A 14616-nucleotide genomic window follows, 5' to 3' on the forward strand; every position below is an offset into this window, starting at 1 on the left:
TAGAATAAGTCCTCTGGAAATCACACAGTCATTAACTTCAGTCAGGCTGTATGTAGCCTAGTGTTACATCATCAAACAAGTGACCTTCTCCCCCTGATCTCAGAAAGACCGTTTCTTCCTCAGCCATTCCTTTGTATAGTTCTGTGTGGAATCAACCAGCAATCAGGCTGGACATTTTTCCTTTCCCTTAATTGAATTAGTGAGGTGTGGATGGATGGAAGTTTGCTCCGTCCGTCTCCAGGCTCTGGCTGACTCTGGCTGCCGATGACAGGTGGTGTCATACTTTAGACCAGTATGTCTCTATGCCGCCAAGGCCCTCTCTGATTGATCACATTGATTCATCCAGCTTACTACTGATGTGATGTGGACCAATATTGACCTGAATCAAACCCAGCCAGGCCTACAATGAGCCTGATTGCTAGGCCCTTCACTCGTCATTAGGGACCATTCCCAGAATAGGGAAAAAAAATAGAACTGTTTGTTTAAACCAAGAGATCCATTATTCAGCAGCATAGAATAAATTATAAATAGAATAGATAAGCAATCATGTAGGACTATACCAACGAGCAAGCAAAATGTCTGGCACTATGCTAAGGAACAAATCAATCAGGCTGGATCTGTCAGATTGTCTGATACGCATGTTTTGTTTTTTAAAAGCTAATTTAGAACTCTGAGTTATTCTACATATGTATAAAACCATGATGCAACAATTTATTTTTTGTTAGGTTTTTAAAATAAGATGTATTGTATATATTGTATGCTAGGCCTGTCAGAACTGTTTGGAAATACGATCTCTAAGATCAATGAGATGTAAAGTAGAATGTGCCAGACTCAGTGACAGCTGAAGTGTCAGTCTTGAACTCTCAACGGTGACATAGAACTACTCATGAACCACCTTTCCCACTTGCATAAATGGTGTGTTTTTTAAAATAATGTCTGTGAAAGTTTCAACTGTGCACCTAAAATCAAAATATTTCCTTCACTTTTCACTAGAGATGCCTCGTGGTGGAAATATTTTGGGGTGTATGACCTTGCTTATTGGAGCTTAGGTTTACCACTTTGCTCTTTGTCAGTAGCATGTACTATTTTGAATATAGCCCACTGTATAGCTGTGGATGACTATTTTGCTGAAATATGTTATCTTTACACCTCGGCAGTGAATAGTGCTGATCACCCGTCCTGTTAGTTGTTTTTTTTGGTCATGATACTATATTGCAGGCTAACTCTTCACAATCCAGGGGTTTAGGTTAAGCCAAGGTCAGGGCTAGGAGTAGTACTGTTATCCAGTCTCTGTTGTGTCTGTAATACCTCTGTCTCCTGAATAACTCAAGCCTTAGTTACATTATTGTGGGGTTTGTTTCTAATCTGTTGTTTGCAGGTWAACATCTTCACTGTCCAGCTGCTCTCTGTCTGTCAATGTGTTTGCATGGGGGAAAGAAACAGGGCTGTACTGGGCTATTGTAAGCATCTGGGAGAATACCCTGCTTCTTTTCCTCGATTTTCTCTACTCTCTTTTTGCCTCCTGAAGGACTGAAGAAAATTCGTAATCCGGATCGAATGTACAGATCAGCTGTGTGTTATGCCGGCCATGCTCCTCCTAAGAGTATCAGTGATGACACAGAGATGAACAGTAAGAGAGTGTTAATAATACTGCATCCCCCCGTGGCACTGTGCTCTGCTCCGAGAGCCCACTATAGCTGGCACATCTATTATTCATTCATCGATTCATTTATTTACCTCTTGATTTTCATCTGACCCCCCCCCACCCCCACCCCCTCCTCCTCTCCTCTTTTGCTCTGGGTGTTCCTCCTGGACCGGAGAGGGGCTTGCTGCTCTGGTGATTGAAGTGTCTGCTTTACGGGATCATGCTGTCAATAGCAGAAGTGTTGTCGTTAACTAAGAGTGATTGTTTTAGGTTGAGGCCAGGAGATCAGGAGCAGGGCAGGCCCTGAAAGAGAAGGAAGGCTACCACTTGGAGCTAGAAGCTCTCCTACCCATTCATCTGGATGAGGAATGCACTGGGATAAGGCTGCTATGTTTACTAAATGCTAGAAGTGTTTCTATAGCCCTGATAAGTTGCATAATTTCAGTTTTAACAGCTAGCCTAATCAAGAGGAGCCTCCTTTGAATTCACAACATTCCGTTAATGAAAAGATTGCCATGTATGCTGGAGCGTCGTAGAGCAGTTTGTGTCTCTTCTTCTTTCTTCATGCTTAAAGACCACAGCAGCTTCCTTTACAGTTCCTCTACTGCCAAGGACTCTGTTGATCTAGGTAATGAAGTGTATTTGGAGTAGTGTTTTGAAAAGAGAGGCTGAAATCAACCAAATCTCCTTGTTATGCTCTTCACTCATTACACTGTTCTCCTTGATATAGCTTTAGCCGCTTCAAAGCTCTGCGTTTTTACTCAACACACTTTGAGATGTAGATTTAGAGGCAGCAAAGGAGTTGGTTGGTGTTGTAGTCTGTGATTCTTAGTGATTGGGATTCAGGACTAACGCATCACCCCCCAGCTGTGACTAGTCTGTTTTGTGAGTGTTTTCTCTAGTCTTGCTCTCCCTACATGCTGGTGCGTGTTATTATGGCATCCTATTCCCATGTCAGGCGGCCTAGTTAATGTGCTTTCTCTGCCTGCCTGCCTGGCTGCCTGGAGGTTTCACCAGGACACTGTAACGCTGCTCAGAGCAGCCCAGGCCCAGGCAGGTAAACCAGTGATCTGAGTAATTGTGGGAGTAGTTATGATAAAGGGCTGGCTGAGTCCTTCCCTGGCTGACTGTGTGTGTGTGTGTGTGTTTGTGTGTGTGTTGTGGTGTGTGGTGCCGTGTGCGTGCCACAAGCTCTCACCTCTGCTCTTCTTGAGATGGGCTTTGCATGGATGGGTGAGAGCTGAAATACGTAAAGAGATGTTTTCAGTTTGTTGCAGGAGTTAGACTGTTCGTGTGCATGTTTGTTGAACTTCCTGTCTAATATGTTGTGCAGCTCTTTGACTTAGCCTTTCTCAGCCTCACTTCTGAATACAGGCCTATTCAATTTAGCAACACCATGGGAGACTAAAATTTTCAATATTTTTTTACTCTCAGTAGCCTAACACTGTTATATAAATAATTCAGGCTAACTAACTACGATATTTGGTTGGCCAGCATTCCACAAAAAGTGTACATCTCCCTCTCTTCCCTCTCATCAAGAGTCACCAGACTGTAAGAAAGTTGGCCTGTAGAGTGGAGTCTTTGACAACAACCATTGTTATTATGATTACTGCGAGGGAAACATGATGGCGCTTTAATTTGCCCTCTTGTCATAGTAAACCCCATCTCAAGTTTCCCCCCTAGCAGTGGGCCTAATCAAGCATTGTTTTGACTTTTCAGAAGTATGGGCCTACTCACTGCCTCTCTAATCATTCATATTTGAAGAGATTATGCTAATCAAGAAGAGGTCTGAGGGGTACACTACAAAACAGGATCAATGAGATGTGCCAAAATCTTCTGAAATAACTTTCTTTTCTTTGTTAAGGTAAGCTTGAAATGAGCATGGTCTCATTGACTCAACAACCAAAAACCCATTTCTAAGTTTAGCTTTCTTAATGAACCAGAAAATCTGTTATTTCCGGTTGTTCATCAAAGTTAGCTGGCTAACTCATTGATCCTGCTTTGTATTATACCCCTCAGCTTAGTCCAATCAAAGCCTTGTTAAGCCAGATGCAAAATCAGTGAGATCTTAAATCTTTTTAGAGTTTGGGTATAGGTCTGTATTGGCATCATACTGTAGAAAGAGTGAAGAGGAGGTTCATATAGCAATAGCTTAGATTTGTCTATATTTCCTTTAACATAAAGGCTAGTTATGACCGATGCAACATGGAAGTCAAGATGGAAATTAAGAATGAGGTTTTTGATGCAAATAATATGCTGAGTGTATGATTAGCTCATTTTAGAGATGGAACTCAAATGCTTTATTTGTCATCAGAAGTGGTTGTTTGGTTGGGTAATGGCAACAACTCAGCAAAAGAGGTTAACTCCCCTCTACCTACCATCCCTCCTCCCACATGTCTTACAACAGCTCACCCAGATTGATTGCATTTGATTGACAGCATGTTATTAGCCCAGCACTGCATCTTGGCTGACCAATCAATGCCTTCTAGCTCTGGTTTCGCTTCAATCAGTGTTTTTATTCCTATTATTCTAATAATGTTTTCAGTGTGGACCAGCCACTGGAGAGGGGGACAGTGTTTGTGGATGGACTGGGTCTTTAGTGGGCCTTGAGGATGAGGTTAGCAGTGTTTTCCTCCACAAGGATTGAGGCACTTGAGGGTTGTATCTGTCTGTAGACAGAAAACTCGTTAGGCTATTCACTTATTTGATCCCCATGTCTGGTTCTAATTTATTTGGATCTGGTAATTATTACCCTGTAAATGCTCCAGACTCTCTAATTGTATACCAGTCTGTTTGATTTGTTCTATGTTGTTTTAGCATGTCTTGTGATGTCTTTGCTGTGTCATGTGTTTCATATGCTTGAATGGGCCTATTGAGTATGCCTAATGAAAAATGCATGGCTGAATTGCATGTAATAGAAAATATGTTTGCTGCATGGCTGTGTGCTTGACTTCCTTTCGTGTATGGATGTTTCATGCCTTTAATATTGTTATTTACTGTTGTTTAACATTTTGTTTGTTTATCTGATTGGAGTTATGTTTCTGTTATATACTGTGTATTCATGTTTGTGATATAGCCTAGTGTTGTTCATTTGTCACTAAAGACATAGCTAGACTATATATTGCATATTGAATACTGGGCAGTTGTGAAGTATTTTGGATTTAGCTTACACATGTAGGACCTTTTGCAGTAGAAATTTCCTGCAATGCAACTTGCAGTGGTGGAAAAAGTACTCAATTGTCATACTTGAGTAAAAATAAGATACCTTAATAGAAAATGACTCAAGTAAAAGTGAAAGTCACCCAGTACAATACTACTTGAGTAAAAGTCTTAAAAGTATTTGTTTTTTAAAAATATATCATTTTCTTTAGGAATGTAGTGAAGTAAAAGTTGTCAAAAATATAAATAGTAAAGTACAGATACTCAAAAAACTACTTAAGTACCTGTACCTGTACACAGCCAATCTGTAAATAGCACACCCAACTACCTCATCCCCATATTGTTATTTATCCTCTTGGTCTTTTGCACCCCAGTATCTCTACTTGCACATCATCATCTGCACATATATCACTTCAGTGTTAATGCTAAATTATTTCGCCTCTATGGCCTATTTATTGCCTTACCTCCCTACTCTTCTACATTTGCACACACTGTACATACATTTTTCTATTGTGTTATTGACTGTACGTTTGTTTATGTGGCACTCTGTGTTGTTGTTTTTGTCACACTGCTTTGCTTTACCTTGGCCAGTTCGCAGAAAGTAAATAAGAACTTGTTCTCCACTGGCGTACCTGGTTAAATAAAGGTGAAATAAATGTTTTTTAAAGTAGCACTTTAAAGTACTTTACACCACTGGCAACTTGTAGTTTATTTGAGGTTTAAAAAGCTTCTGTTTGTAATTTCCACTTTGACATTTCAGACATGTTTTTTTCTTACGAAAAAGGTATTAACTCCTAAAAAAAATTCAATTTTTTATAATCCACAAAATAATTCACATGTCCTGTTGCTGCAGGATTATCTCCCTGCTTTGGCAAACTGGCTCAAATTAAGATCCTACATCTGTAGTTCTTAAGAAAGATCTTAGATCTTCACAAGTGCTTCACTAAATAGCCTAGACACTATGCACAGCCAACAATGGTTTACTGAATGAGCCAAGGTACCATAATATTAGCTCACCATTTCCCCACAATATGGGCAGCACTAGGCACAGATTAAAATGAAAAACTGTCACTCTCGGAGCGCACTGAGCCAGAGACGGAGGAGGGAGGGTTTTGTGTTGAGGGCCAGGGTATTGATTAAAGATTTGTTTTTGTCAGCCTTTCCAGCCTCATGACCCACGCTCTCATCTCCAGGGTGGGGCCAGAACAAGCTAGCATGACAGATACCCTTAAATTCCCCCAACTGTTTGCTGCTTCACAGGCAGGATCAGTGATAATCCAAAGATCAGCACAGAGGAATATATATTGTTGGGGTCTATTTGATTGAGGGTGTTCTGACTCATGAAAAGGCATGCTTTATCCTCTCCCAAGTCCCTACTACCAAGGAATAGAAATAGGCTTGACAGTGTGCTCATCAAAAACAGGCCCTGTAGTAGGCATAGAACAGCAGATTTTATAGGCCCCTTACTGGCTTTTGAAGGAGCCCAAATCACCTGAGTAGTCGGGTGGTACTGTAGGTGGCTAGGCCCTAGGCAAACTTTCACTTAGACAGCTCCTTTATCATCACCAGGGCAATAATTGGCTGCCCACCAGCCCAGCCCTGCTCAGCCCAGCTCAACTCAGCCCAGCTCAACTCAGCACCTTCCCAGCTAGCACATAACGTTCTGAGAACCATATGTTTCTTAGTGCTTCGTGAGAGCGTGGTTGACCTATGGTAATGGTGCAGGATAGTTGCTTGACTTTGGAACATTGTCAGCACATTTAAGTAACTTGACAAAATAACTTTCATTTCATTACTTAACAAAACGTTTCCTTAAAGTTCAAACATGGTTACATTTAATTTACATTTTGGTAATGTTCTAGGAACGCTCTCCAACTGGTTTGACATTGGGAAAGTTCTCAAATAGTTCAGAGAATGTTAAGAAACAACCTTCGGTGGGAATTTCAGTACTTCAGCATAACGTTTCCTACAGGTTTCCTCATGGTTCTATTTAAAGTCATGTTCTCAAATTGTTCAGAGAACATTACGAAAACTTTCAAGAAAAAACACAAGAAACTTTTAGTAACATTCAGAGAACGTTCTAAGAATGTTATTTAAAAACCTGTACGTTCCTTTATTAGCATCAACAAACTCTCTCTCCTCTATCTTGTTAAGTGTGTTCAGGTGTGTTGACCGCGCCCACTAATTGGCCACACGTGATCTTTATGAGTGCTTGTTTTCCTTTGAAATTAGGTTTGTTTGAATAGACTAAAATAAACAGCTTTGTATGAGTTCAAAAAAACATGACATGCTAGCTCCATCCTGGTGGCGCAATGGACTAATTCAATGGATAGCGAACAGAATATTATAGGTTTGAATCTCATTGACGCCGTGCCACAATAAAAAGGTTAATGTGATTGCATGATTAATGAAATATCACATGCTTGGAGTTCAAAACAGTTAACCCAAACTAAGCTAGCAGTGTTATTCAAAGTTTTATATAAACATGATCTCAGAACGTTATTTAATTACCATAAAATAACCTAGAATTTCCATTCTCAGAACGTTATTAAAACCTCCCAGGAAAACTTTCAGGGAACCATAGTAAAACGTTCTCAGAACCTCTCTGCAACCTAAAAATGTATGTTCCCAGAACTTCCTTTCTCAGAACGTTCCAAGTGCCAATGGGAAACCAAAAACATACGTTCCAACAACTTCCAAAGAACCAAATGTGCTAGCTGGGTTCTGATATAACAAGCTCTTGTTTTAGCCTGTGTTGCACTTGTGTTTTACAACCAATTGCTTGTTGTTAGCCAGATGGGATAGTTTATTTTGTGGGCTATAATAATCATACCTGCATAAAATCAGACAAACATTGATTTGATTTGCAAAACAGGATCGTGGTTGTTTCTCATAATGATGCAATTCTGTAGGGTGGTGGAAACAAATATATTTCATAATATTCCCGATAGGTGTCTATTGAGGGCTAGTCTATTGATGTAATCTTACACACAATTAACTCTGTAGGCTTATTTGTTGGTAGATGAGCATTCCTTAATCTGAGAGAATTAGCGACTAAAATCGTCAGTCGATACAGACTGGCAGGTATACATCGACAGATAAAGGCCTTACTCATCAGTTTGGCTTAGAAAGTCATCGGGGGTCATCTTAGATCTCAGATTCTTTTAGTTCAATTTTCCATTGTTGTTCCTTCCAATTTGTGAGCTCTTTCTGTTATCAGCCATGTCTTCTGATATATCTTACATCATAGCCTTAAAAATGTGTTGACCATGTTTGCTATAAGGGACTTGATTAGGCCTATAGAAGGCTGCCTACCCAATGGTGCAGCATTAGACTGTGCCTTTAAGAGATACAGGCGTTTCTAAGCCAGGATAGCCCGGTATCTCAAATTGTTCTGTTAATTTTCACATCGATACTTAATTGGGAGGATGGATGTTTGACATGCTTTTTATCTTTGTATCACAAACCGGTTTTGAGAAAATCATGATGAAAGTGGCCATTTTAGGCCTTTTTTAAAAGGCGTTACATGTCTGCTGTATCATCTTGGTGTCATTACACTCCTTATAGCAGGGCTATTCAACTATATTCCTACAGGGTTCAGATTTAAAAAAGGTTCATTGCAAGGGGGCCGATTATTATTCAAAAGAACTGTATAAAAAAGCAACGCACACACACCAATAAAAAACTTTCTTTAAATTAAATATTCATTAAAGTAATTAGGAAAAAAGTGAAGGGTGTTCAACCAACGTCGAGGTGCAATCAGCATTTTATATAATCATTGAAAAGGAAAAGGCACAACGCTCGCTCACCATTTTAGAAATTTTATTTAAACAACTATTAAATTATAACAATTTAAAAAATGGAACCTTTATTTAACTAGGCAAGTCAGTTAAGAACAAATTCTTATTTACAATGACGGCCTACCGGGGAACAGTGGGTTAACTGCCTTGTTCAGGGGCAGAACAACATATTTTTACCTTGTCAGCTCAGGGATTCGATCCAGCAACCTTTCCGTTATTGGCCCAACACATTGACCACTAGGCTACCTGCCTCTTAAAAGTAATTAGGTCATTTTAAATTCATCTGAAAACTAAGCAGCTCAATAAATAACACAAAGATATGTCAAATCAGGTAATGCCACATTCCAGTCTGAAGAAAGTATGCTTTGAATGTGTTTTTTTATCACACTCCCTTCTAACAAGTCCTTGTTAGCGTCAGAGAGGAAAAAAGACATCCATGTTCCTGAGAGTCGTAGCTTTCAGGAATATGGTCATAATATTTTGTAGCTTAAACCGTTCAAACGCTAGAGACAAATTCATATGAAGAAAAAATTATCAACATGCCACATAGGCGCTATGAAGCCCCCCAAAAACGCTAGAAACCACACTATAGACCAGGGGTTCCCAAACTTTTTAACTCAGGGCTCCCTTCCAGCATTGTAGATCATCCCACGCCCCCCCCCTACACGGGCCCGCACTCACCACGTCTATTTCCATGGGCACAAGCTCTGTTCATGACACAAACAGTTCAGGTTTACAGCAACAACAAAAAACATTAGCTGACATGGGCTTGTTGTTCTGGACATTTCTGACAAGTTATTAATAGCTCTCTAAGGTCTGCAATGACTAACATGACAAGAGGAACTGATGATGCACTACCCAATTTAGAAATGACACCTTGTCCATTCTACTATTACAACTTTCAAAAGTAAGTTGAAAGTCTGCCGACCCCACGACCCACAGTTTGGGAACCACTGATATAGACAACCACAATAGTGCTTGTCATTTTGGCATTGAACGTCAGATTTTCACTGCGATTTTTTTGTTAATGTGAGCATTCAAAATTCAAAAGGCACTCGCACATCTGAGCTATCTTTTTTGCAGGTGCATGGTAACAGTTGAATAAGATGAGAAAATAGAATGAACCCTCACACTGCTCTTAATAGTATCACTGCTCTTTAATAAGCGTATGCCGCGTAGAGTAGACCAGAAGGCTAAACTGAAAAACCTAACCTCTATCAAATAAAAAGATGGCGGAGCCGCAAAGGTACTTCTGTGCAAGGGTGTTTATTTACATAGTGAATCCGAAAGAAAAACAACAGTACTGCCACCAAAATTATACATCCTGACAGCTTAAAACAATGCTGCCCCATCAACAGCTCAATCCAAAATGGTCGCCCCTTTGAACTGAAAGAGAGGCTTAACTGAAAGAGAGGCTTCTTTTGTGTGGGAAGCCCCTCCCATCAGAACATACCAAACACATATTCATTAAAAAATGACCATCATCAAAGCCTACATTTTCCACTCAGTTCAACATCATGAATTATATGCATTGCACCTTTGCAATCCTTTTCTCATGATACAATATAACAATATAACACATTTACAAAATCCCATCACTACTGACATGGTGCCCATTCACATGAACGAGCCATTCGGGACAGGCACTAAAAAGCCAGCCCGATTGCCGTAGCTCTGGTCCTTATCCCAGCAAACCCGGAAGCTATTAAGCTTATTAAAAAGCAGTTACATTAATGTGAGCATTGCCAGAACAATCTGAGATACCTGAAATATTTTTGGTCTGTCCTGGTGTGGAATTGCCCATAGGCCTAGGCTATTGTATTACCAGCACATTGATTAGCATGCAGAATGGTATATCAAAATGCAAAGCCTTCATCTAGCTAGTCTGATTCATTTCATTAGAAGCAGATAAATTCCATATTTCCCAGGATGTCCCTTTCGATGTTCAGACGGAGAGGGAGACCACTATTTCAATATAATTTCATCTAATGAACATCTTGGCCTATCTGATAAACATCTAATTCCAGTCTCAGATTTCATTTATCCTTAAAGTAGATGAGAAATAAGAAATACACATTTTACAAGGTGGTTAGGCCTAGAAGACAGTTTTTAAAACAGTCATATAGTTAAAAATTATTCATTTGGAAAAGAACAGTCACATAGTTTGTTGTGTGAGGAATATTTCCTTTTACTCAATTATCGCCCCCTATTTTATTTATTTTAAGCAACAAGTGTTTTTTTTTAACAACATCTCTATTTTGGCAGATGTTCCATTTCTGCATAAACATTCTCAGAGGCAATTTGTCTCTGGTAATTTGTGGTTCAGATGTAGATTAATCACTGACTTTCAGATGTTTGTCAAAGGCTTATTTTGCTAGTCTGGCATCCAACCTATTCCCATGTGGAAGCCGTTTGGGGCTCTATCTATCACACCTACTATATATATGTGGATTCCTTTTCGTCTCACCGGCACAGTTGACAAACCTTTTATTAGTGAGCAAAACTCTGTTTGAACTAAAGCTTTCAAAGGAACCCCTTCTCCTCCTCCACAGCTGCGGAAAAGCCCAGTGGAGAAAATCAGAGGATCGCTGAAATAACATGGCAACAAATTGACAATGTGGGCTTAATAAATGGGAGAAAATATGCTTCAGTTTAGCATTTTAAAACAGGTTCTGTGGTTCGTTCCGTGTTCTCTAAACAGAGAGCCAGTCTGAGCCTAATAACAGGACATGAGCTTGACAGTGTGAGAAGCGGAGAACATGGCCCTCCTACGGTGCTCAAGAGGTAGACAGTGAACAAATCTGGAACGTGGATGCCATATCTGAAACACAAGATTTGCTCTACTCTGAGCTTTTTAAACTTTACCCAATACCTTTTTTACTTAAGTTGCATGCATATTATATGCTACATCCTAATAACCAAATTGTACAAACAGTTAATAAAATAATACTGAATGGGACTGATGATGATATCTCCCCTCGATGATGTCGTCTGGGGGTGTGAGGGATAGGCTGGCTAGGTTAGTGGGCCTGCTGCTGCTCTGCTGAGGAATGTATTATACGAGCTCTGTGTGTACTGTAGGGAGGAAGGTGAGAGATGGCCAAGGCTCGCCTTGGACACAACTGGTTAATATCTGAGTGTGGTTCGCTCTGCCTTGAAACATCACCGTTAATGCTGGAGCCTGGACTCAGTGGACAGTGGTCTCACATGGCTTCTCATTGGAAAGCAAACAACATATGAACATTCTGCAGGCAGCGTATGCAATGTATGCTGAAAGCTAATCCACAGTTAGAAAAAAGTTAGAAAATATAATTAGTCCAACAATAGATAATTGGTCTTGTCTTAAAAAGCAAAGCATTTAATAAGGCAATCTTTTACATGTTTTGCCCTTTTCGTTATGTACTTCTCTTTTTGTTTTGTTAGATGTTCATGTGTGATTTTTACCTTATTGCCCATTTCCTTGTTGTTCCTAATTTGCCCATGTCCTGTTTTCCCTCTCATTTCCCTCCCTGGTGCATGGTCATGGCTAGAAGGGATCCAGCTTTTGTCAAATTAAAGTCAAAAGTAGATTTATTTTGCATTTAAGCTAACCCTAACCCTAACCCTTTTCCTAACCTTAACCTAATTCTTCTGAACTGCTATGTTAATTTTCCTAACCTGCTGCGTAAGTTCTCCTAACCTGCTACAAAAAGTCAAATCTGACTTTAATTTGACAAAATCTGGATCCTTTCTAGCCATGACCCTGGTACTTCTCTGATCATTTAGCTCTATCCTGTTTGCCTCTGATGACAACAATAACACCACTTTGGTGGTACCTATAAGCAGATGCTGCATGGGCTTGTTAATTGGGCGAAGCGAATGATTACAGATACCTGTTCAGCTCAGCTCATATAAAAATAGTTTACACACGCAGAATTACTAGGTACAGCTGGATGCAGCAAACAGCTAAAGAATCCATCTCTACTACCTGCTCCCTGTGGGAGCAACACTAAACATGGCTCTGATGTTTCTCTCCCTCCCTGATCAGGTGGCTGGAACAGCAGTTTGTTTGTACCATGTGAATGAATGGTGGGATTCTACAAGCTAGGGCTTACTAGACCTATACATTCTGTTCCCTTTCAATAGGTCTCTTGACATAGGCCTAGCGCACGACTGGAATGGAGGTTCTGTACTTAAAATCAGAAGTATTTGCCATGGGCTCTCTGTGCATGGGCTCACCAGAATTGATATGCATTAATAGCCCTGTAAAATACATTAGCAGGAAAGAATGCAATGTTTTCAGCAGATGTGACATGATGGGTCACCAGTGACTTTAGTCGGAGGATAACAATCAAAGAAAGATGCTATACTCCTGGTAATATACCCCTGGTATAACCTCACTGAAACGCTCTCAAAAGCAAGTGCGGTTGCTTTAATTAATACCAGATCAGAAAGGTTCTATTATAAGGGTCTATTATTATCCTTCTACTAAAAAGACACCTTAAAATTAGATAAATAAATAAACATTCTTTCACATTTCTTTTACAAACAAATACACAAATACACAATATAAAATAAAATAAAACTTCAAATGAGTGGATTTGTCTATTTCAGCCACACCCGTTGCTGACAGGTGTATAAAATCGAGAGAGAAAAAAGCACGCAGCCATGCAATCTTCATAGACAAACATTGGCAGTAGAATGGCCTTACTGAAGAGCTCAGTGACTTTCAACGTGGCACCATCATAGGATGCCACCTTTCCAACAAGTCAGTTTGTCAAATTTCTGCCCTGATAAGAGTTGCCGCGGTCAACTGTAAGTGCTGTTATTGTGAAGTGGAAACGTCTAGGAGCAACAACAGCTCAGCCACACAAGCTCACAGAACAGGACTGCCGAGTAAGTAGTGTGTAAAAATTCTCTGTCCTCAGTTTGATCACTCACTACCGAGTCCTAAACTGCCTTTGAAAGTAACGTCAGCACAAGAACTGTTCGTCGGGAGCTTCATGAAAAATGGTTTCCATGGCTGAGCAGCCGCACACAAGCCTAAGATCACCATGAGCAATGCCAAGCTTCAGCTGGAGTGGTGTAAAGCTCGCCAGCATTGGACTCAGGAGCAGTGGAAATGCGTTCTTTGGCGTGATGACTCACGCTTCACCACCTGGCAGTCCGACTGACGAATCTGGGTTTGGCGGATGCCAAGAGAAAGTTTGGTGGAGGAGGAATAATGGTCTGGGGCTGTTTCTCATGGTTTGGGCTAATCTTAATGCTACAGCATACAATGACATTCTAGACAATTCTGTGCTTCCAACTTTGTGGCAACAGTTTGGGAAAGGCCTTTTGCTGTTTCAGCATGACAGGGCCCCCTGCACAGAGCTCTGACCTCAACCCCATCAAACACCTTTGGGTTGAATTGGAACACTGACTGCGAGCCAGGCCTAATTGCCCAACATCAGTGCCCGACCTCAATAATGCTCCTGTGGCTGAATGGAAGCAAGTCCCCACAGCAATATTCCAACATCTAGTGAAAGCCTTCCCAGAAGAGTGGAGGCTGTTATAGCAGCAAAAGAGGGACCAACTCCATATTAATGCCCATGATTTTGGAATGAGATGTTCGACGAGTAAGTGTCCACATACTTTTAGTCATGTAGTGTATAATGGTAATTGGAAATAGTATAATGCACGATGGGCGCAAGTCCACATTATCACACTCACCAGTAAAATAATAAAATTCTGCAGGAAACAATGCAATTTTTGCAGCAGATTTGTCTTGATGGGTGACTTTAGTAGGAGAATGTAAAGCTGTGAAAGAAAATTATTCTTTAGGCCCATAGCCAAAATGTAGTCCTATAAAACATAACACTGTCTACAATGGATCATGTTCGTTTTGTTTGTAACACATTATTTATTCAGTGTGAATTTCTCTCCTAACAAATAATTATTCAGAAAACTTGATTTACATAGTAGCCAAGGTTAGTGCGTTGTACAGTACAGTAGCATTGCTTCCATTCTTTGAAAGGCCGCCTGCTTGTAGGA

At 40.3% G+C, this 14616-nt stretch overlaps 1 protein-coding gene across 1 annotated transcript in view; it reads left to right on the top strand.

Annotated features, from left to right (window-relative positions):
* LOC111976290 (calmodulin-binding transcription activator 1-like) overlaps positions 1-14616 on the top strand; it is a 244186-nt gene that overhangs the window by 3486 nt on the left and 226084 nt on the right. Inside the window, exon 2 of the mRNA XM_024005084.2 lies at positions 1529-1630. Within this exon, the coding sequence (XP_023860852.1) occupies positions 1529-1630 (102 nt within the window). The remainder of the gene's footprint in view (positions 1-1528; positions 1631-14616) is intronic.

This window comes from Salvelinus sp. IW2-2015, linkage group LG17 (assembly GCF_002910315.2).
Source record: "Salvelinus sp. IW2-2015 linkage group LG17, ASM291031v2, whole genome shotgun sequence".
Taxonomy (NCBI): Eukaryota; Metazoa; Chordata; class Actinopteri; order Salmoniformes; family Salmonidae; genus Salvelinus; species Salvelinus sp. IW2-2015.